At 38.8% G+C, this 23801-nt stretch overlaps 1 protein-coding gene across 6 annotated transcripts in view; it reads right to left on the bottom strand.

Annotated features, from left to right (window-relative positions):
* Positions 1-23801, bottom strand: part of GABRB2 (gamma-aminobutyric acid type A receptor subunit beta2) — a 250025-nt gene continuing 226224 nt past the window's right edge. For 3 of the 6 annotated variants that reach the window (XM_005599237.4, XM_070232965.1, XM_070232964.1), the window contains one exon: positions 1-6039. In XM_005599237.4, the coding sequence (XP_005599294.1) occupies positions 5692-6039 (348 nt within the window). In that variant the 3' untranslated portion in view covers positions 1-5691. The remainder of the gene's footprint in view (positions 6040-23801) is intronic. The other 3 variants (XM_001503408.5, XM_023617283.2, XM_070232962.1) reach the window with 1 other exon arrangement.

The following is a 23801-nucleotide window of genomic DNA, read 5'->3' as shown; positions in this document are numbered from 1 at the left end:
TCCTTTTAAGTTTTATTTATATTTCTTAGTTCAAGAATTACACACTAGCCAACATTATTGTATATTTACATGCTGAAACTGGCTGTAATAAGTTTAAAGTCAAGAAAATAATTCTTATGTGCTATTCATTTATATTCCTCATTTGTTACGATCTCATGTATCCCAGAGATTTTAATAGTCCTGTTTTTAGAAAGACATGAAAATAGATGCAATGAAATCCACTTGTGTTTTGCATTTTCTAGCCATTGGAAAATGTGCATTATGTGCATATTAAGAAAGGCTACAAGGTCATTAGTAAGGCTGATAATCACTACATTGTGAAGAAACTAGAATATCACTTTTTATAAAAGGACAATTCAGAACTGTGCAGGGACAATATTCATAACAGAAGTATTTAAACACCCATGCAAATAAAAATACAAAATGTTATAGAATTTAAATTATTTGCAACTTTGTTTGAATGAATTATGTTTAAAATGACCATCATTGAACTCAAATTATTGAACTGAAAAGGGAAAACACAAGCTGATGGAACCATCAACTTGCTTCAGATGGTGCAAGGACACACACATGGGCATCAGATACTGGACATGTGACAGGAGAGAGACATTTGCTTTTGAAAGTTAAAAAAACACAGAGTTTTGTTTTCATCATTTTGGATCATATTTATCTGTAACACAAAAGAACTTCACAAAGCAAATTAAAATCTGATGCCCAAATTTTGCATATATCTACAGAAATGTTTTACTTGAATTTCCAAATAACTAATAGATATTTGAGTGCTGTTTTTTTCTTAAATGTTTTCTTTAGAGCAGTATCTTAATCAGTAGTCTCTTGGCTCCTTACTATTTTTTTTTTTTTACAATATTCCTAGTGTATTTGGAAAATATTTTTTAAAGCTTTGGTGTGAAGCAGTGTCTTTTTTTTTTTTTCGATTTTCCCCTATTTTTCCTTTTTTCTTTCCTTTTTACTTTTTTAATAATTCTGGAGTCTTTGGTTGAAAGGAACAATACTATCTAAGGATAAAACGCTATTATTAAAAAAAAGTCTTCTAGTATGTATTGTGTGTAACAAATTTCTGGAGCAAGTATGAATAATAAGCACTTCTATTTCTGTAGTGTCATCAATATAAACTTTTACTCTTTGAAAATTGAGATTTAAGTTACAGCCTTTGGTTTCTTGAACTCTGACATATAAAAAACCCCATCAAGTTATCAATGATCATTTCTGCTTTTCCCACTTGCCGTTTCTAAGGCTGTCTCTTGGTTGTTACATTGACTACACTAACACTACAGCGTTTCTCATGGAGAGGCCGAGAGTGGGAGTGAGTGAGTGGGCAGGTGAAAGAGTGTGTGTGTTTGAATGTGTGTATGTGTGTGCGTGTGTATGTGGATATGTGTGTGAGTGTGTGATAGCAAATTGAAATTGAAACCCTTCTGTCTGGGATCCCAAACCATTTACGCAAAAGGGTGTTTAAATTACTCTGCTGGGGCACTGCAGTAACTGTACTTAGTAAAAAATAAATAAAATTAAGAAAGAGAAAACTAAACAATTTGTATCTATCGACTATTCATTTACAGCATGTTGAATTATTTACATCATATTATAACACATTAACTTAAGCCATAAACAGAATTAGCACGTTGCCTTACCATAAAATACAAATTAGAAGTTAAAAATATTTAAGAAATCTGTTTTAATATTTACACACGCTCAGTGAAAGTTATGGTTGCTCACATTACATGTATTCTGTACATTTAGCAAAATGGCATGATTGCTACCGTTAAGAACATTTGCCCTAACCAACATGGTGGGGTTTAGTTTTTTTTTTTCCTCCTCCTAGGAGGAATATATATATATATATATTTATCATTTTCTGTTTTCTTAAGACATATTTGTTTTTAAATCACCAATGGACAATGTTATTTGTTTCCTTGAAAAAGAGAGCAGTAGACAAGCAATGTGAGAACTAGTTAATTTCCGATGTTCTGAGGTACAGTACTATTGTAGTGTCAAACTGTGCAATGGTTCATAGGAACTGTAGGCATTGATTTGCTGATAGAGAAATGCTCAGTACCCTGTATTACTTGTTTCAATATGTTGATTTGTTGGTTGTCAAATTAAAAATATTCATACTCTGGTTTAATGAAGGAAATAAAACATATTAGCTTATTCCTTTTGTTTTCCAACATATGAATGCATATATATATGTATGTATGTTTATATGGATCTATATATACACATATATACATGTAGATATGTTGTAAGACCTGTTATTTGTTGATTGTTTTGCTGTTTTTGTTGTTGAATATGAAGTTAGTCATAAAACTGGAACACAGTTACCTATAGAAAATGGAAATTGTCTTAGTCGCCAATTTAATGCAGGTCTTGCTTAAAATAAATATGATTCATTTCCTCATTACACATTCCACTGAACTTTCTCTATATTTTGTGCTTTTGTTAGCAGACAGATTTTTTTGTGTCCTAATGCTAGAATGTAAAGTCTTTTGATTCATAAACCATTTTTGTTATTATAATCTTTTTTACTTAGCGCTGCATTTGAAGAAATGAGAAGAGAAAAGGTCTAGATGGCACTGCTTAAGTCTTTTCCCCTGTTGTTAAATTGCAGTAGAAAGAATTGTAACATTCCTTATGCAAACACATGATTATGTTGCATGAGTTTTCAATTCTGAAAATGCATTTCATACCTACTAGAGTCATGTACAATACATATATACAGATTGAGATCAGAGATTTCATTTAGACTGTGCATTTTAGAGTCAGAATTTGCCTATGAATTTCACAAGGATGAAAAAACACCTTAATTGCTGGCTATCTGGCTGTTTCATAACCAAAAGAAAAACTATACATATATGTATAAACTGATAGTAATACCATATCAGAATTTCCAAAACACACTTTTGTGGTCCTTAAATTTAACCACTGGCTATCAAGCTGACTGATCTTTGTGGGCTTTTGAGATCTAGCACCCCTCCCCAACCCTCCCCAGTTTGGTGACTACAATCCAATCCTACTACAGTAAAAATGTAGTTTCAGAATAAATTCTATATCTACTGTTCTCTCTGGGCAGGATGAGTCAGTTGTTTCTATCTACATGGTCATGAATGCCAATATGTGGATTTCGCTCCAGGGTATGTGTTCCAAGTTCCCACCTTTCTCCTTTTCCTAGTTTCTTTCTTATCACCAAGAGCAGAAATGAATCCTTGGTCATGTGCTTTTGAGGCTTATGATGTGAAGTTGCTTCTCTCCACTTTGATCTAAAGTTACTCTGTTGACTTCCCTGGACATCAAAATTTTGTTGTAACCATAAATGACAATATCAAGGATTTTTATGGCTTTTACAATAATTGCAAATAAGAGCCCACTTCTAGACTTGAGCTCTGTGTTGTCTCTAGAAAAGCCTTTCCAGAATGGCATTTTGGAGTTGTGCACCTGAGTTATCGATATGCTCCTTCCTGATATATGCTACTCAAACTTTAACCCCTGGCCACAAGGGGCAGGCACTTTCAGTAGTGTGATGCCCCCGAATGGTTGCCTAGGAGAAAGTGTGTCCCTGGAGAAACTTGAGGAATTGCTACTCTGAGCCCGTGGGCAGAACCTTGGTTGGATTCTGCCCAAAGATCACACTTAGAGGTGTTCAAGTGTACAATCAAAAAAATAAGGGTCAGAGTTCCCTATGCTGGTGAAAAAAAATTCCATCCCATCTTGGGGCAAATTCAGAAAGCTGAATGCTAAAGCTTTTGTGTGGTTGTTATTCTCTGATGGTTGGAAGGTAAGGGCAGCAGGACTCCATCATACTCCAAGCTGCTGAATCATCAAGGGAAGAAAACATACATTTTATTCACAGGCAGATACTGGCCTTGGCTACGATGCACAATTAGGAATGTTACTCCGAAAAGAGGTGTTTTTTTGTTTTGAAATAGAAATAGCAAAGTCATCCACCAAGAAAAAGTTCAATCAAATCAAACTTTAAGGAAAATTTAGCAATTCACTATTTTCTCCAAGAAAAGCAAAATATGAACCTCACATTGATAGAAATAAAATATATTAGCTTATTCTCTTTCCTGTCCAACATATGTATGCATATGTCCAATTAGTATAGAAAGAAACAGAATGACATAATTTAAAGATAGAATAAAAAACAATACATAGTGCCTGCCTGATTATCAGTTATATGTTTTTCTGCAATATCAACTGAGGCTCATAACATTCATCACGTTTAGGCGGCTTTGTTGTCGTCCTATTTTCCACTAGTTTCCATATTTTCTTCCATAGGCAGATTGCAACATACCCAATGAAAGGATCCTTAAAAATTCAAACTCAACAAACTCACAAACTAACTCTACTTGTGCACATAATCTTTGAAGTATTGTTTGCTATGAAAATACAAAGGTGAAGTTCACTGCAAAGAAGGAAATATAGTTCATGCAATCTCTCCAAAGCCTTACTTTATCTGTCTCCTAAGAATATAATCAGAATTTCAGAAGGAAGAAAAGCTGGAAAGAACTATTAATCCTTTAAAGAAATGAACAAATGCTTCTTTGAAAATACCCTATTAAATTCAGAAATAAACTTATAGGGAAATATTGCAGAGACAGCTGACATTGTTTGAGAAAAGCAACTGTTTGCTGGCTTTGTGTTCTCTATATATTTGCATGAGTCCCAATCTAACCTACATCTAAGACACTTCTAATTCTGCTAACTTTTCTATTTTGTGGTTAGCTTTTGATTAGATAAACTATAAAAACCTCTGTATGTATGCTGTCAAAAGCTTGTGAGGTTGGACAAATTCTCTCTCGCTCTACCTTTTGCCGCTGAACACAGTATGTATAGACCAGATGCTGTGTGGGACTGATAAGGGTCATGCTGCTCTCTTGCTTTAATTTTGCTACAACAGTCATTTCTGAATTTTCCACTCTGCTCTGGGTTGTTAGCTCTTACTTTAACCACCTAGGAAATAGCTTTTCAGAAAAATTTCTTTGGCTACCATGCATGATAATGTTCAGAAGTCTCCCCGTCTCTAAATGTCAAGAGAAGACGTCATAGTTGATTCCCTGTGCTCAAGCAAAGACTGGCCAAATTGGTTTCCTGAGTCTCTGTTTTGACTCCCCCATCCTATTCAAATTACATGAGGACCTTCTAGAATCCAGTGGGAATTATCTTCCCATGGCACTAGTATCATCTTAGTAAGCCAGGCACAGACCATCTTCAGTAAGAACGTTTGCATGGCATTGCAGATAATGTTTCATAAGCACAGTGCTATCTCAACAGCATGCCAACCCTAGGAGTGAAGACGGGGAAGTATCTGGATATGATCACTTCTCAGTGAAATGTATGAGAGTTATTGAGCCTTCTAAGAATATCTTCTAAATAATTCCCCTTTGTAGATGGCCGCATACTAAGAAGATAAAGTGAAACATTCAGGCTCAATCTTGCCAGCATGTGTACAAATCACTTTCATTTTAACTGGAAAACCACAAGGACCTTAGTGTATTCATTACTTAGCAGAAGCAACCCAAATGGTATGAAATGGACCACAGGATAGGCCAGCAACTAAGGTATTTTAGCATCACTTTTGTCCTGGATTGATGTGTTTTCCAAGTCCTACATCAGGTTGTACAACTGGTTTGAGGAGGAATCTAGTCCTTGCTTCCCAGGGGAGGCTATGTTTTAGTTCACATAATAAAGCCAATAGACGATGTTGAAGAAGGAAAAAACCACTGGGAAGAAAATGCGGGACCACCGATCTATGGCATTCACATCAGTCAAGTCGGGGATGGTGATTTTCAGCTGGGAGGCGCGTCTCCTCAGGCGACTTTTCTTTTGTGCCACGTGTCGTTCCAGGGCATTTCGGCCAAAACTATGCCTGGGCAACCCAGCTTTCCGATACTGGATGCTGGAGGCATCATAGGCCAGCATTGTGCTCCTGGGGTCTCCAAGTCCCATCACAGCCTCAGATGTGGCCATTTCGTTTTTTATTTCAAGAGTGCTAAGTAAGATGTTCTCATGGGGGTCCATCTGCAAGGGAGAGGAATCAAATAAGACAATCAAAACAATAAGCCTTTATTGTGCTTATTCTACGAGGCATTAGGATATATAGTTTAGGTAGTATTTATCATAGTGGTTAAGAGAACGGGCTTTGTGGTTACATTATCTAATTTTGAATTGTGGCTCTGCCACTATAAGCTTATATAAGTTTCAGATTCTTCATCTATTGAATGGTATTGCTATAATGATTGCTGTAGTGATGTAATGATCTAACAGACTGTTACCAGTACTATTTTCATTATTTCTACTTAGGGCACGCAGAGAAATAGAAGGCATGACACACTTTAAAGAATCTACAGTCTTGATAAGAAAACATAAAAAGTGAAACTGTACTAGGTATGAAATAGTATTAGGGGATTAACTACTGAATTGTGCTCACAATAGCAGCCTAATTACAGATGAATTCATGATAAAGCCAGAACTAAAAATAGTGGTAACTTTTATTAACCACTTGCTATATACCACAGAAACATTTTAGTACAACTTCATTTAATGGATGCTTCTTAACACCCACAGTCACATGAAGTCTTCTTAGATATACAGTGTCAATATAAATAGGGTAAAGGAAGACTTTCGAACAATGGAAATGCGGGCAACGTGTGGCTAGCCAAAATGCAAGGAACTTGAAAATAACAGCTGGACAGACTGTGGGTGGTGGAGGGGTGAGTGGGGTGAGGACAAACTTGAGAGGGAAGGGAAGGAGGCGGGATTTGAGAAGAGAGTCAGCCCAGAGTTGTCCATCCTGAGTTGAATTCTGGGCCCAGGGAGTGCAATCAAGGTTGCTATTCAGAGAGGGTGACCCTTTTGCTCTTGAATGATTTCTTCTAGGCAAAGCTAAAAGTAAAAGATGAATACTGATGCTGTGATTCTCAACGATTAAATGATTATGTAACGTTTTTTGTTTTGTTAAGAAGGGAAGATCTGTGTCTTATTTTTAAGAGGCCTCAATTACTAGAGATAATAAAACCTAGGCACAAAATGCTATTATTAATAACAGTCTGTTTATTTTGGTAAAGACTCAGGATATACCAAGTGCTAATAAAATTTTAGAAATTATAAAACAAGGGAAAAATGACCAATTATAGGTGCCGATGATATATGGAAGCAAAGGATACAACCAAATATTTAATTGGAAGATACAATGCTCTAAGCTTCATGAATAATGCAGAAGGCAAAAAGAATGTTGCCAAGATTATATACTAACAATTAGCTTTCAAATGTGGTTTAATGACCCTGTATTATAAATTCAAATCTAAAATCTCTTGAAAAATAAAAGCTATAAAATACCGTAGGGCATAATAATTGACCAATTAATCTCTGTCCCCTGATCAGACATTCTGTATGTTTGGTTTATGGTAGCATTTTGTTTAGTGGAAATATTAAACAAATATATCCTCTAGATTAACTTCAAAAGTTTATAATACTTGGAAACTAAATCCAAAAAATGTTGAAACACTTCTGTCAAGGAAAAGAGAGGTAATGGCTTTAATGATGGGTTCATTGGTCCTAGACAGGGAAACGAATATTTAAAGGTGCATACAATGTGCCAGTGCAGAAACTATCTGATTGAATGCTCACACCATCCTTGAAAAGGAATTCTTTTCCCAGGTTATAGGTGTCGGCATTCACCAACTTTCCCATAGCCACATTGTTACTAAATGGTGGAGCTGGAATTCAATCCTTGATCATTAGAATCTTAAGCTTGGGGGAGCAGGGGCGTGGTTTTCCAACACTCAAAGAAAACAAAGCTGATGGGAATGGGAAACCTAGCACCGTTTGTTGTTATTTCAGATAGGATGCTTATTTTCTGTTCTTTTCTGGGCTATTAACTCTTATTTTAACTACCTCGGAAATAGTTTTATAGCAAAATTTCTTTGGCTGCTATGCATGATGATGTCTAGGAGTCTCCCCTCTCTAAGCACCAGGATATTTTCTTTTCTATTGAGCGACTGTGATGAGAACAGTTACGCATATGCACCAGACTGGACTGAATTAAAAATATAAACCAATAAGAAGAGTCATAATAAAAACAATGAGAGCAGTGGACTATTATTAAGGGAAACTTGTTCTACGTTTAGAACAAATGATCCTTAGATAATTCATTTAATCTTAGTGGGTTTCTGTTTCATTATCCATGAAATTCAAGATTGGTTAGATAATTCCACAAGCCCTATTATTTATATTTTTTTATTCACAAATTTAAAAAATGTATTTCTTGAACACCACTGTGTGTCTGGCACTGTGTCAAGTATCATAGTTTCAGGGGTGAGGAAGATAGTGTTGCTGCTTGTTCCCAAGGCAGTAACAGCCTCCAGAAAAAATATTGGATTTGGAGTCAAAAGATTAGAGTTCTGGCTCTTCCATTTATTATTTTTGACCTTGGAAAAATTATTTAATCCCCCTGATTCTAGGTTTCTTCAACGGTGTTGGGGCCTAAGAATGGCGTTTGGGGAGATTAACTGAGGTAGAATTCGTGGGAAGAAACTGGGAAACCTTAGCACAATGCAAAGTTGATTGTTACGACCCGCCATGAGTGCAGTAGGATACATGCAGGCTCCAGTAAGGTGGGGAAACACAATAAACAGCTATGCCGCAAAGAAAAGTAAGTATGTTGCCCTTGCAGTGCTTCTGGAATACATATGGGTGATGGGCTTTCTGTGGATAAACACTACTGGAGATCCTCATGGGCTGAAGATGGGGGGTGGCGGGGGGAGGTGAGGTGTATGGAACACCTGTATCAATTTATGAAGTGCTATCTTCGGGGCCCATCATATTACATTAGAAGACTTTGACTTCAAAATATGACTGCTTGTATGGTCAATAAACAAATTAACCTGAATAAATAAAAAAAAATCTTACCCATAATTATGGAACTGTGAGGTGGGGAGGGATAAATTATAACCATCTTCATTTCTAATTTATCTCCCAATTAACAGAAATACAGAGGAGGCTCAAGCAGGTTGGAGTTTATTAGGCTGCACGTCAGAGAAGCTCTGAGATACTGCTCCAATTACCCCATCTTGTCTTTCTTTGAAGAACAAGTTTTCTCCACTATTTTCTCATATCCTCAATAAAGCCAACCTTCTTCATTCACCTCCTCAGAGATTAGCTGAATCCCTCTCCTGACGTCACACCCCAGAAACCATTTACTCCACTCTGTCTGGGATCAGCAGTTCTGAGGGTTTTTTGGAGGTCTGCAATAGTTGCTTAATCAACACCTGGAACTGTGTCTGTTTTCTATTAGAAGGAGGGATGGTTAGAGTGCAGTGCTTCCAAGTTCTGATTCTGGACTTAGACAATCCAGGCTTTGACTCCGGATTGAGCCAGTCATTAGCTTTGAGACTTTGGGCAAATCATCCAACCTCTCTGAGTTCAGTTTTCTTATATGTAACATGGGAGAAAATACTAATACCAGTCTCCTCGGGCTGGTTGAGAGGATTAAATAGTACAACACATGCAAAGCACTTAGCCCAGCTTTGCACATAGTAAGCACTCAAAATATCATGACTTAGCTTGCTATAAAAAGCAATAAATATTCATTAAACGAACACATTTTATCTTCTACTTCCAGTTTTTAATGAAATGGACTGCATAAACAAACTAGAATTTTGAATTCATCATATTACTTAATTTTGCTTTGACTAGTACCTTCTTTAAAGTGCTGAGAACAATGCTTAGTACATAGTAAACACTTTATTTGCTATAATACAGTTAAATTTATTAAGTATAATAAGTAAGTCTAGGCTGAGTTAATTCTAGATGCTGAGGTGAGACGAACAGAAGCTGCTCTTCATTGCATTCACGGAGAGGGAAACCAGGTTCATGGGTTCACAGAACCCATAAGCATCCTCCTAATCTCCAAGGAAAACAGCCCCGAGGCCAAGGTCAAAGAGGGAGACATCTCCAGTGCTAGTGTGGCAGAGGAGGAAGGGCCTGCTTTGTCTTTCTTGGTGACTCCTTGACATTCCACTATCATGCCTGTCATTAGGATCACTGTTTAATAACTGTCTGCCCCACCAGACTATACTTCTTGGTAAGGGTAGAAACAAGGTCTGCCTCATTCATTGTTGTATGCCCAAGCACTTCACATGGTGCCTGGCACATAGTAGGTGCTCATAAATAAGTGCTGATGGGATGGAATTAATTTTTTGGCTCTTAGTAACTCAACCTCTTGGATTTAATTTGCAGTGGCAGTCTAAAGATTGGAACTGCATGGGTCTACCTCTTGAGTTCCTTTCCTGCTCTAAGGCTTCTGCCTCTATTCATAAGGTTTCTTGCTAGAGCAGTACCCTCAAGTGCCTGAGATCTGGAAACAGCATTTCCCATGGTGCCCTGTACCACTTACATGACAGATGCCCTACTCTTACTCCAGAGAAGGGAACTCAGTGAGTAGCAACTAGAAGCCAGGACTAAGAATTTGCATACTGACCTCTTTCAGTTATCCCAGGAGCCCTTTGGGGCAGGTACTGATCTCATGCTCAGAAAATAAGGCACAGGGAGGTTAAGAAATGCAATATAAGTTTACACAGTGAATAGGCGGCAGAGCAGGAATGAGAATCAGGTGTCTTTCACTGTGCCGTGCTGAGGCGCAGCAGCAGCCCCAAACTCCTGCAGCACTCTACAGCTCATAAATGAAGACCCTTTCAGTGCATGGCAAAGGCAGTCATCCAGAGGCTTGCAAAATTTTCCTTAATGAGGAGTGCATAAAAGTGTTTGGATTTACATATGTCACTGAAGATGAGAGCTAACATAAAGTTCTGTTAACTGCAACACTTTCAAGTAAGTAGAGTAGACATCTGTGGTTTGACTGTTCATCAGCCACACCAGCGACAATTTCTGTCTGGGGAGCCACCACATTCTAACTCTTAGTTTCTGTGCTTCTAGTGTGGCTGTAAGCCAGTCAGAGCAATCTTGACACAGTGATTGGTTCAGTGATGGGCATAAGACCTTTGCAGAAGCAACAGCATGTCACGAGCCTTCAGATGGGCATATGTGAGTGAGGGCTAAAACTTTTGCGCTGCATCTGCACCGAGAAGTATGCTGCCCTGAATCTACTGGGGTGCCTCAGCTTCAAGAGATCTTAACTTGAAAAGGAGCCACCATAGGGAGAAGGAGAATCGGCGACCCGATGACACTGTCTCTACCTGGACATGCCTGACTTGCTGATGCTAAGCAAGATAACACATCCCTTTCCTCCCTCCCTCCCGCCTCTCTCTCTCTCTCTCTTAAGCCAGCATGAGTTGGGTTTTCTGTTACTTGAGACCCAAAAAATTATCAGATATAATTTATCTCATTTAAGGGTTTCAACAATCCTGTAACATAGGCAGGGCAGGAAAGGAGTTAGAGGCATTTCACCTGTCATAAAAAATTTTTATAACTCAAATTAGAACTAAGGAAATTGTTAGAGTGATAGAATCTTCAGTATGCAGCCCAGCGTTGGGTTTCAATTCTCCTGACTGGGACCTAAGCACCCAGAAGCTGCTAGGTTTGAGTGTGTGGCTGTTCAGCTGGCTGCACTTTCCTTTTTTGCCCTTGTCTTGTTTATTATTACTCGTTTCCTTTCAAAGGAAGTGAACTGTGATGGGAGCAAAGGTCAAGGGCAAAGACAATAGAGGAGACTAATAGGGTCTTTTGTATATGTTTCAAATGGTACATGGGGAAAGACTTTTTAATTTATGTTTAACTTGTAATAGTAAACTACCCTTAGAGTTTATTTATTTTTAATATCTTTCATTGTTTAAATAAAAGAAAAATGACTTTTTATTATAAATGTGAAATTGAATAGCAACTATCCTTCTTTTTTCCCATTTGAAATATTCATTTTTGTAAGGTGATTTTTGATAATAGGTTTTTGGGGGGACATAGCTATTGCACCATAACAGATCAGGCTGTATTACAGGCAGGAAACTGAAGCTCAGAAAAATGAAATGACTTAATTCAACTTCTACTACTACTTGGTAATAGAACAGTATAAAAATTCTGGGCCGTTAATGATTATCTCAATGCAACAATATTCCACGCTGCCTCTAGCATGTCTTAAAGTCAACCAAGGAAGTCTGACTCAGGTAGTGGCTTGGTGGGTGGTATAGTCTATTTCAGTGGTTCCCAAACTTGAGCTGGCATCAGAATCCCCTGGAGGCCTTGTTGAAACACAGATCTCTGGTCCCCACTCCCAGAGTCCCTCCATCAGTAAGTCTGGAATGAGGCTCAATAATCTGCATTTCTAACAAATTCCCAGGTGATGCTGGTCTGGGGTTAACACTTGGAAAACCATCAGTCTATTGGAGAAGAGCATGACTTCAAATAAAGAAGCAGCAGGGCCTTGAGAAACAAAGAACAAGCTGAAGGTTCTGACCACAGTCCACACCACGAAGCTGCAAAGCAGCTTTCGGAGAGAGAAAAGAACATATAAGTTCCATTTATTGTTTACTGGAGATAGGTATTGTATTAAGGGCTTCACGCAACTGTAATATTTAATCTTGACAATGACTCAATGAGGGAGTTATTATTAATAGCCTCATTTTTAAAATGAGGAGATTGAGAATTAAGGACATTTAGTGATTGACCCAGAGTTGCACACTTGTAAGTAGTGTAGCTGGCACTTAGTCTGTTTGTTCCAAGGTTCCTGCTTCTAATCACTAAACTATACAGTTGCGTCTCTCAAGACTTTCTCCAACCTTGAGTTCTGTCTTGGAATGCCTTCTCTGTATCAGGCTGTAGTTAGGTGATGAAATTTCAGAAAATGGAAGGAATAGCAATTGTCAAGTGAATTTAGCTGATCTTTGAAATTGGGTCTTCACACCAACCTTTCCAGACTTGCCCAAGTGGATTTCCTAATTGTCTGTCTCTTTACTTGAGCCGGGGAGACAAAGGAGAAAGCACTAATGGTCCTTTTTTGATTAGGACATCAACAAGAGAATTTCCCTTTGACTAATCAGAAAGACCATGTGGCAATCTCTACTGCCCTGGAAAACATATCAAAATACTTTTCAAATTTTTCTGTCTTGGCATTTTCACCTATTCAAACAGTAATGAGAATTTTGTTGATAGCAGTTATGACAAGAGAGAGAAGGAAGCAAAAGTAAATGAAGGGAAACAGAGGGAAGGGATAGACTAGGGAGTAAATTGTCATTCTCTGTACATAAACTGCCTTTAAAAGGAACTCTGCTTTAGTCCAAGGCCTTGCTTTAGTCCAAGGGTCTACACTATTTGCTTTCTAGTCTCAAATTTTAACTCACAAGTGTCTGATCCTGACAGCAAGGGTTTTTGGAGAGGCCCTATGAAGCAGGACAATACCAATAAAGAAAGTCTCCTGTTTCCCATTCAACAATCCACTTTTGAAATTATGCTTTACTTGGAGTTATTGTGCTTATCAATCAAGAATGAAGTGTTTGGGGCTGGCCCCATGGCCGAGTGGTTAAGTTCGCGTGCTCCACGCGCTACAGTGGCCCAGGGTTTCGCTGGTTCAGATCCTGGGCACGGACATGGCACCACTCATCAGGCCACACTGAGGTGGCATCCCACACACCACAACTAGAAGGACCCACAACTAGAATATACAACTATGTACTGGGGGGATTTGGGGAGAAAAAGCAGAAAGCAAAAAAAAAAAAAAAGATTGGCAACAGTTGTTAGCTCAGGCGCCAATCTTTAAAAAGAAACAAGAATTAAATGTTGAAATTTTGGGAAACAGATTTATTTGCACTAGTATTCCAGAGCCTCCTATGAATGATCCTTCGCGAATGAGGGCAGTTCACACACCAGTCGAATCAGCTGCTCTGTTAGGTAGAGGGATGGACTTCTCCGCTGACTTGAGTTATTTTCCAGACTGACCCATGCACTGATGTTTCTACTCTGGCAAATTCATGTAAAACATTTCGATCAATTCTTCCCATTCCCCATCTCAACATTTTTCCCAACAAGAACAGAAAGATGCTTGGTTAGCAGAGCTCCATTTTGCCTAAAAGCTATTGCATTGAACAACGAAGAGTGGGCCTTATTTTTATACAATAATTCATTAATTCCAGGTCTGGTTTCTGGTTTGCTACCTCTTTTCCTGCCCCTTTCTCAGTGATAGGTGTATGCCCTGGAGGGATGTCCTTGTCCTATAGTCATATACATGTGTAGAAAAACAAATCACATCCCTCAGTGACCCAGGAGCATCACATGCTTACCTTGGTAAGGGAGAATGACACTATCTTAAATCCCAGTTCACCACTCATATCAAGAGAAGAGTGAGAAATTGCAAAAATCCAAGAAATCCTGACTCTGCAGTTTCCAATTACTGTGACTAGTGTGTGGATAGGAGATCTTGTTTGATCTTCCATGAAATGACATTGTGACCTGAGTAACTTGAAATGCTACGGCAATGAACTGTTAACCACCTGGGAATACCCCAAGTGCTCTTTCCAAAGGAAAAACACTCTGAAACTACCTAGCATGAACTCAGTCTTCTAAGATGTGAGAGAAAGTTCACCCAAATAGAAGATGAAATAGAGCTGCTGGAAAGATCAAGAAAAGGCCACCATCTTTGACTTTTCAAATCCCTCCACCAAAGTAAATGGAGCAATAGTAGCCAAATATGGAGTTTAGAATTGAAACATAAATATATGAGAATAATGCTGAAATATCCAGGTAGTTGCAGGAGGATGGTCATTTTTAATAAAAACTACTAGAAAAAAAAGGGCTGAGATTATTTCTACTCTTTTTTGCTTCTGTTATGTTATTGTAAGGGGCTTGCAATCTCACAACCATATTATGAGGATGGAATTAGTACTGTCAGCATTTTGTAAACAGGCCTTCCCATCAAAATCCATTAGTTCATAGGTGGCTGGAAGCTAGTTAAGTGGTAAAACAATCATTTAAATTTGTGTTTGCAGGTTCAAACCTTCAACTCCATCTACTAAATATTTTCCCCATGGGGTGAAATACTAACAAAGTGGACATAGGTGTCTCTAAGATATGGGCCACCTCGTTGTTTTGATTTTCAATTTTTAAATTCTCTTAGGTAGATCGCATGAGTGCGTACCTCAAGGTTTCCTTAGTAAACTGATTCCTTGTTAAGGAACCACATTAATGAATTTGTTCTTTTTGTATCAGTGACCTCTGTGACCCTGCTCTATAGTCATCAGAGGTGAAGAGAGTCTGCTTCACATACACACAAAATAATCCATGTGTCCAGGTGGGGGATTCACGTGAGCTTGGTGGGGTTTTAAGTTATTGTTTCAAGTGATAGTGAAGTTTTTAGAGGAAGTAACAGGTAGCACTCAGGAGCTGAAAGAGAGGAGTAATATTTTTCTCTCCAAAGGACCCCAGAAGATAAGCTTTTATGAAAGTTATGATTAATACGGGAACATTAGTGAGAACACGTTAACAACTATGAGCTGGCCAGTGAGCTGATACTCCTGCTCTTTTTGGTCCTCATCTGGGTCCCCGCCCCTTGCAACACGCACAAGCAGAGTGGAAAGAATACAGACTTCAGAGATGAGAGCCGGTTCTAATTCCAGCTTACTCTGGCCTCAGTGTTCTTCATCTAGAAAATCTAGGTGGATAGGGGAGCTTTGGCTAACTCCCTCCACCAAGTTCGATCCTTTTGCTATGACCTCACTGAACTCTTATTTCCCTCCTGATGGCTAACGTGGACGGGGATGGCATCCTGCTATTTATGCATCCCTAAGGCTGACCACTGCATTCGGTACGAAGCAAGCATTCAAAACGGAATTTGCTAAATTGAATTACTACAGGGTTAAACTAAGTCCAGGATCACACATTCAAAGATGGCTTGGGAAATTGCATAAAAGCGTGAAGCAGGTGTAGTGGAGAATAGGAAGAATTTGGCTCCATAGTGAACTAGACTGAAAAACCCAGCCCTGCCTGAGGGACATTTAAATTCACATTTTTAAACATCACTATGGTGGTCTAAATCACATCTAAGAATTCACCCTACAGGCTGCTGCATCAACTTTCTTTTAGATTTAACTTATAAAAAGCTTGCTTTTCAGTTCCATTTAATCTACAATTACCAATGGCTTTTTTTTTTAATGTACGGCATAACGCAGGATTGATGGATAAGGAAAATTGACCTAGCAAAAATCCTGTTGTCTTGGATCTCTCTTGTAAACTGATCCTGATCTGGTACTAGCATTTGTTTCCCCAACCACGTGGGACCTTGCTGTGGCAGATTCTGCAGTCTCTCTTTGTGCTTGAACTTCCTAATTAGCCTTCCTAATTTTTTATGGCTTCATCTCTTCCATTCTTTTTACTTTCACAGAATCAAATTCAATTCTTTTTGAAAATGATTCCTTTATATATATGTGTTAACTTATGTGGAATTCATTAAGAATAATACTTAAACTACTGATCACTGATTTTTGAAAATAATATTTGGATTGAATTGGAAGGATGAATGCTAAACTTGAAGCAAAGGAGGATACATTCAAATTGCTACACTTAATAATAAAAGTATAATAAAATACATGATGAATTGACTAATTTCTTTTAGAAGGTTGGTAGAATTCTTTCTGGCTTCCTCTTCTTAATTTAATAAAGTACAAGCTACTAGTTTCAATTAAAGTTGAGAGTCAGAAGTCATTTTAAACGTATGGGAAAAAAATAAGAGATGAGGATCATATTAAAATCTCCTGAAGGAGGAAAAAATGAAGGGAACTCTATTTACAATCCATTAAGTTTATGGAGGTTTCTTTCATTAAAAGAAGAGACTCGCCTTAAATTATTACAGATCCTCAGGATGTGTGGGATGGAGCCGGATTTTATAATGAGCTTACCTAAGCCTAAAGTCCTATTTTGACAAATTTCAGAGAGGTAGATGTGAGAATATGTCTACCCAATCCTGATAACTCAAAGAAGTTTTAACACCTGGGAGCTGACATACTGAGAGGTGAAGGTTTGTTCTAGTTCAGTTTCATCTGAGTTATTGACTCAAGCCCCAAGCTGGAGAGAGACATTTGAACTAATCATTTCATTAGCTGGTTCATACAACTTAAAGTATTATGGGTGATGACTCGCTAAAGATGTTTATATACTATATAACTAGAAATTCACTATTTCCCAATCCATTTTTAAATACTACCACAGGACATTTGTTTTGGTTTCTTTGCACAAGGCTGAAAACATTCCAGTCAAGTGTTTCCAATGTGCTGGGGTAGAGGGAAGGGAAGAAAGGATAACCTTTAGCAGAAGAGGAGCTACATTCTCCCCCTGGGGCTTACACAGATTGTCAAAGGTGATGAAAGCACACATCGCTAAGAGGGAAATGGAGGGCTTTTCCAGCCACATACCCCTCCTCTTCATTATCTTCCAAAGCCCAGGACAGTGAATAATAAATGTGGCAGTTGATCAGGTCAAATTTCAAGACTTACTGGCCGGTCATGATTGACTTAAAGGTTGTGATCCAAATCATCCCAGGTCATTGGGAGACTCATGGTTTCCTCTTGGTCTTGGGTTTTGAAACTGAATCCAATCTTGTCCCATAAGCTAATGAGGAGGGCTTTAGACACACAGAACCACCCATTGCCTCAATTCTGGGTCAGAGAAAAATTACAATTTGCTTCTAGCTTTAGCTAGAAGACAAGAAGCCAAGATTTGGTTTTTGTCCTCCTTAAGTAAGGCGCTAAAGTTTTAATACATCTAAAAATCTGACAATTCCTTCCTTCTGGAAGATATTGACTCAAAAAGAGAATTTCTCAGTCAACAGACTTCAAAAAAACTCCATCTAGATTATAATCAGATACACTCACATGTATCAGAGACACTTAGTCCTTCTACAGAACCTTGCCCACTGCCTCCTATTGTTTTTCATTTAATTTGGCTAAGAAGCCAGCAAACTGACCTAATGCAAACCATATGGGCAGGACTCTTGTGAACGTGTAACAAAAGGGTAACAGAAAGAAGCAGCACATTCAACTCCATAGAGATGCAGGGAACATAGCCAATGACCTTTGCTTCTATGGATTCAGAGTTTAGTTTGGTTCTTGAATGGCAGGGGGCACGAGGGTGGTGCTGAAATGGATCTTTTGAACAGAAGTGAGCTGGATGGGGAGGGTACATGGATTCACATTAATTACTGAGTCCTGTGAGTGGGAGTTTAGACACATGTTTAGTACTAACTAGCCCTGGGTCTAGTAGTTGTGCTTAAAAAAATGCACTGGTAAAAATGGAATCAGCAGTAATTTAAAAGAATGGTATAGTCAAAATAGCAAAGTTTATACAACAAAGATAAAATAACTGATGCTAAGGGCAGTGTGATTGTAACACACATAAATGGCAAATAACTAATTACAACAATAAAAGGATGTATAAGCTCCAGACAATTTCTTAATAGAACATTACTGATACTGAATAATATATCCCCATTTGAATAGGACCAAGGAATTTCTAACAATTGCTTCATCAACTAATTGGAAGCAGGAGGGTCTCTACTCATCCTTCCTTACTCTTATCCATCCTTCATCTTTCAGATCTCAGTTCAAATGTTCCTTCCATTGGGGAGTGTTCATGATCCTACTTTACTACATCAGGGCCCCTGATATCTGATCTCCTAGCAACATAGATGCTTCCTCACTGCTCTTATTTCAATTATAGCTATATGTTATTTCTATAGATATTTGTTTAAGGGGTATCTTGCCTTTGGGATGTGGTCTTTGTGAGGGCAAGGAGCATGTTTTCTAGGGACTCAAAAAGCATTGGTTGAATTAGCAGATAACACCATTAGTCAATATTTAGTCAATATTAATCAATATTTAGTGGGCATGACTACAATGTTCCAGCACAGTTATAAGCACTCTGTGTGCATTACTGCATCTTTTCCTCACCACAATCCTTTGTGGTAGGTGCTCTGATTAACTCTCACTTCATAGATGAGCAAGCTGAGGCTCTGAAAAATTGTCACTTGCTAAAAGTAACACAATGAGCAAATAAGTGATCTGAGATTTGAACCCATACAGTTTTATTTCAGAGCCAACACATGTAAGATTGATGCTACACTAGGACCTATTATATGTCTCCTTGTAAGAGTGAAATTCTTTATTGTTTTGAGGGGAAGATATTTATGGAATATGGACCTACACCATGCCACTAGAGGAACAGTGACAAGAACAGGGGGCAGGAACAGTGGGCAGGTCAGAGATAATGGCCTGAGCACAGAGAGGGGGAGGATAAAGGTGTCCCTGGGCCTTCATAAGGGTAGAGTCAGAGGGAACACACACCTATCAGGCCTGGGGTAAGGAAGAGGGAAAATATATGGGAGCCCCCTATGCTACACAACCTTCTGCTCAGTAAGTGCCAAGGCAGACAACTTGAGAGAACTTATCTTTTCCCTCTGGACTCTTCCTGATAATTTTGGTTTGACTGCATTTTATGAAAAGCCATTTTGTGAAATGAGAGATTAGATTTTAAAATAGGCTACCACACATATCTAAACTCTACCTCTAGACTGTAGGCACTCTCAGGGTAAACCTGTAAACACTCACCTTCTTTTGAGCTGAGGCAATAGTGGGCTCTGAAACCAGGCTGCTCAGGTTAAAAGCAGACTGGATTAAAGGCAAGGTCGAAAAGCTTTTGATCTTGGGCAAGATATGTATCTTTCTGAGCCTCAGTTTCTCAACTGTAAACTAGGTATAACAGTATCTGCCTTATTGGGTTGTTTATAGGATTAAATGAGATAATACATATAAAACACCTAAAACAGCACCTAATATGATAAACTCAAGGAACAGTAACATTTATTATTATAGAAGTAAGCAGTGAAGGAACTGGACTTGTGCTAAATCACGATCAGGAGAGGTTTGGGATAGTAAACCAGTCCCCAACTTAAACAGCTGTGGAAGTAGTAACAGAGGGTGGCACAGCAGTCGCTCCAACACTCTTTAGGAAACAAATGCATCGATACAGATGTGCTTCTCTTTGCTACGGCCATTTGGCAGGGAGGTTCCAATAGGTTTTGGGCCGTGTGAATCTTCCGGTTTCAGTCTCCTAGGAAAATATCTGAAGTCGAGACCTCATTATTCACAGGCCTAAGAACGAAACTGTGAGTAATGTTTCTTCCCTATGCTTAATTTGGGGACCTCGTTTGGTTCTTTATCCTCACAGTGGGCAGAGGCAAGAGGTAACTCAAAGTGTTCCATTTCGGTACTTGTCAACAGGATCAGTAACAGTCTGGGAAGGGAGAGTTTGCATCCATCAGCAAAACTAGGTTTTCAGATTTATTTCCAGCCTCACTTATTTATGGGAAACATGTCTCTCTTTCTCCAAATCAAATGCATCTATAAAGACAGTTTCATTATGATGATAATGATGATATGAAATTACATTTTGTAGATCATCGCTGTACAGCAGCATTTTAAATTCCAGTTAGATAAGAACAACTACATAGTTAATTATGTCTTGAAGATATGAGTTTTGGAATCGGCCTTGAATTCTAGCTTCTCTACGGAGCAGCTCTCTGACCTTGAGCAAGCTCCTTAGCTTAGCTGAGCCTCAGTTTCCTCATCTTTAAAATGAAGTTGTATCACCTCATCTTTAAAACGAGTCCACATTACATGAAGGTTTAAGATTGAGATAAGTCATTTAAAGAGACTACCAGCATATCTAGTATACAATTAAGCATGTCACAAAAAGTAACCGTTGCTATGACAGTCACTGATTTATATAGACAGGTAAGACTAATTCTTTGTATTTTCCAGTTAGCCCCTCACGGTGGATGTTGTAGTTAAATCTACCCACCCATTGCTGCAGGTGTGGACCTGATTGCTTTAAGCTAGTTTTGGTATTTCGCCTTCTCTGGCCAGGGATTGGTTCAGGGATGGGAAGGCCTAAGTCAACGGAGCCAATGAAAAGAAAGGGAGGGGCCAGTCCTGTGGCCAGGGGTTAGTTCTTGTGCTCTGCTTTGGTGGCCCAGGGTTTCACCAGCTGGAATCTTGGGCGTGGACATGGCACAGCTCATCAGGCCATGATGAGGTGGCATCCCACTTGCCACAACTGGAACGACCCACAACTAAAAATGCACAACTATGTATCGGGGGGCTTTGGGGAGAAAAAGGAAAAATCTTAAAAAAAAAAAAAAAGAAAGGGAAGGTTTGTTGGAGACTTTTGGATTAAAAAAAAAAAAAAAAATCCCCATCTCTCCTCCTGGATATGAATGAGGAAGTACGGAGCCTTGTTGCTACTGGCAGCCGTCTCACCTCAGAACAAAACTTCATTGATAAGACTTTGGCTGGCTTGCTTGAGTTTTCTCTCTCTCTCTCTCTCTCTCTCCTCGCATGCCTCTGCATTCTTTGCACAGAACGGATACATTAAAGGTGGGTGGAAAGTCAGAAGGACCTCATTAATAAAATTCAACTAATAAAATAGTAATTTTCAATCATTTCAGACAAAATTCAACAAAGGGCAATTGGTAAGGTCATGTACAATTTATTATTATCAAAATATATTTTTTTCTTTTCAAAAATCAAAAATCTTACCAGAAAATTTAATGTTATCCTACAGCAATTTTAATAAAAATGACCTCCATTTATTTAAGTCACTTATATTTTGTCAAATGGCTTTCATATCTTTTATCTCATTGCCTTATACAACATCAGAGAGAATTTGAAAGATGAGGCATGGGCTTCCTCATCTCAAAACTAAGGCCCAGAGAAATTCTTTTCCCAAAGTTGCAGAACTTTTCAGAGGCTGACTTAGCCTAAGTATGCGGCTTCTTGAATCCAAATTGGACTCCGTGGCTGGTTCTGCCAGTTATAGAACTGAGGAAAGATATTTTAAAACCAGCTTCACATGCAATCTGTGGTTAAAATGTGCAACTCGGAGAGAGAAATTTAGGTTTATGTTCCAGATCTAGTTAGTTCCAGGTCTACCAGTAACTATATGACCCTGAGAAAATCAGTGACGTTTCTGGGTTTCAGTTTCTATGCATAAAAATGAGACATCATGAGAAAAAAAAATTGTAACTATGTATGGTGATGGATGTTAACTGGACCTACTATGGTGATCATTTTGCGATATATACAAATATCAAATCATTATATTGTACACCTGAAACCAATATAGTGTTGTATGTCAATTATAGCTCAAAAAAAAAAAAAACTAAGGAACTAAAAATTATCGTACAAATACAACTACAAGTAAAAGGAAGTCTTAAGCAAGAACAAAACAAAAAAAAGAGAGAACTTTTTGAGGTGAAGTTTCCTATTCTCAAGCCTCTGATAGGCACTGTCAATTGACCAGCTGGTCCCAAAGTCAACTACGGAATTCTCAGGATAGCTGTCAAGGCAGCAACCGCTAGTCTTTCAGGATTGGTACTCAAGGTGTATCTTATTTGCATGCCCTGGGTGAGGTCCTTCTACTCAGTGTGGTCCATAGATCAGCAGCTTTGGCATCACCAGGAGGGTTGTTAGAAATGCAGAATCTCAAGCCTCACCCTGGACCTACAGAATAAGGATCTACACTTTAACGAGATACCTAGGTACCTTTTATGCACATTAAAGATTGAGAGGCAGTGGGTTGGAGGATCCCTTAGAACCCTTAAACTTCTAAAAGTCCATGACTGTAGTATTTCTTCCCCCCCAAAAATTGGAATTTTCCAGAACCTTGGGTAGCTCTCCAAGCGTGTTCAACGAAGTCTTTATCCTCGCTACAGTAAAGAGGTGGAGGAGTTAATTGGTAACGTTTTTTGTGCTTCCCTTTCAGAATCCTGAATTAACCACAACCAAGGTACCCGCAAAACCCTCAGGGGAGGCTGAGCTGGAGAGAGGGAACGATGAAATCCACTTCAGTCCGGGATCCCTTGTGCAGCTGCGGTCTGATGGCTTCTCTGCAGTTAGCCAATTACACGGTGAATTTCTCCAGTGAGAATTTGCCAAATGCACCATCCACTTTCATAACCTAACTCTCGTTAGGAGAACTGCTGTTAACCTGACACAGCCTTGTCAAACATCTCTCTGTTCCATTTTAACACCAAATGTCCCTTGGCTCTGAGACCTACAGATGACGGCAGACAGTGAAAGTGACTAAATTTTACAAAACATAGGCTGTAGCCTGAGTTAGGGAATGAAGAAAATTATGAATTTAGGAGATAGGAAAGAATATTAAACCCAGCTGCCAAAATGATGCTTTGCTAAATAATAAGATACCAGCTAGACTCTGTGTCAAATATTGAAAACTCTCAAATAAAAAGACCTGGGTTCAAATCCCAGGTTTGCCACTTACTAGCTGCGTGACTGAATATGTTACTTCTCCCTGGGCCTCAGGTTTTGTCATCAGTAAAATTTCAGAGGGTTATAAGAGCATCTAGTAAGTCGGCAAGCTTCAAACTTTCATAAGCATCTGAATCATTTGGGAAATTTGCTAAAATTTAAATTCTTAGGATATCAGAAATTCTGATTCAGTCAATCCAGGGATGGGCTGGAGATCTGCATTTCTTAAAGTATTGGTGATTCTGACATTGTGGTGTGAGGATGACCCCCTATGAATGCTCCTATGGGGCAGTGGATGATAAGAGATAGTCCAGGTGGAGCACTTGTAAACGCTTGGTAAATGTTAGCTTTTAAAAGATATTAGTAGGGGCCAGCCCAGTGGCGCAGGGGTTAAGTAAGTGCACACTTTCCGCTTCGGCGGCCCGGGGTTCGCAGGTTCGGATCCCAGGTGCGGACATGGCACTGCTTGGCACGCCATGCTGTGGTAGGCATCCCACATACAAGGTAGAGGAAGATGGGCACGGA

Source organism: Equus caballus, chromosome 14, assembly GCF_041296265.1.
Source record: "Equus caballus isolate H_3958 breed thoroughbred chromosome 14, TB-T2T, whole genome shotgun sequence".
Lineage (NCBI taxonomy): Eukaryota > Metazoa > Chordata > Mammalia > Perissodactyla > Equidae > Equus > Equus caballus.
Note: the sequence above shows the minus strand (reverse complement) of the source record. Positions and strands in the feature narration are given on the sequence as shown.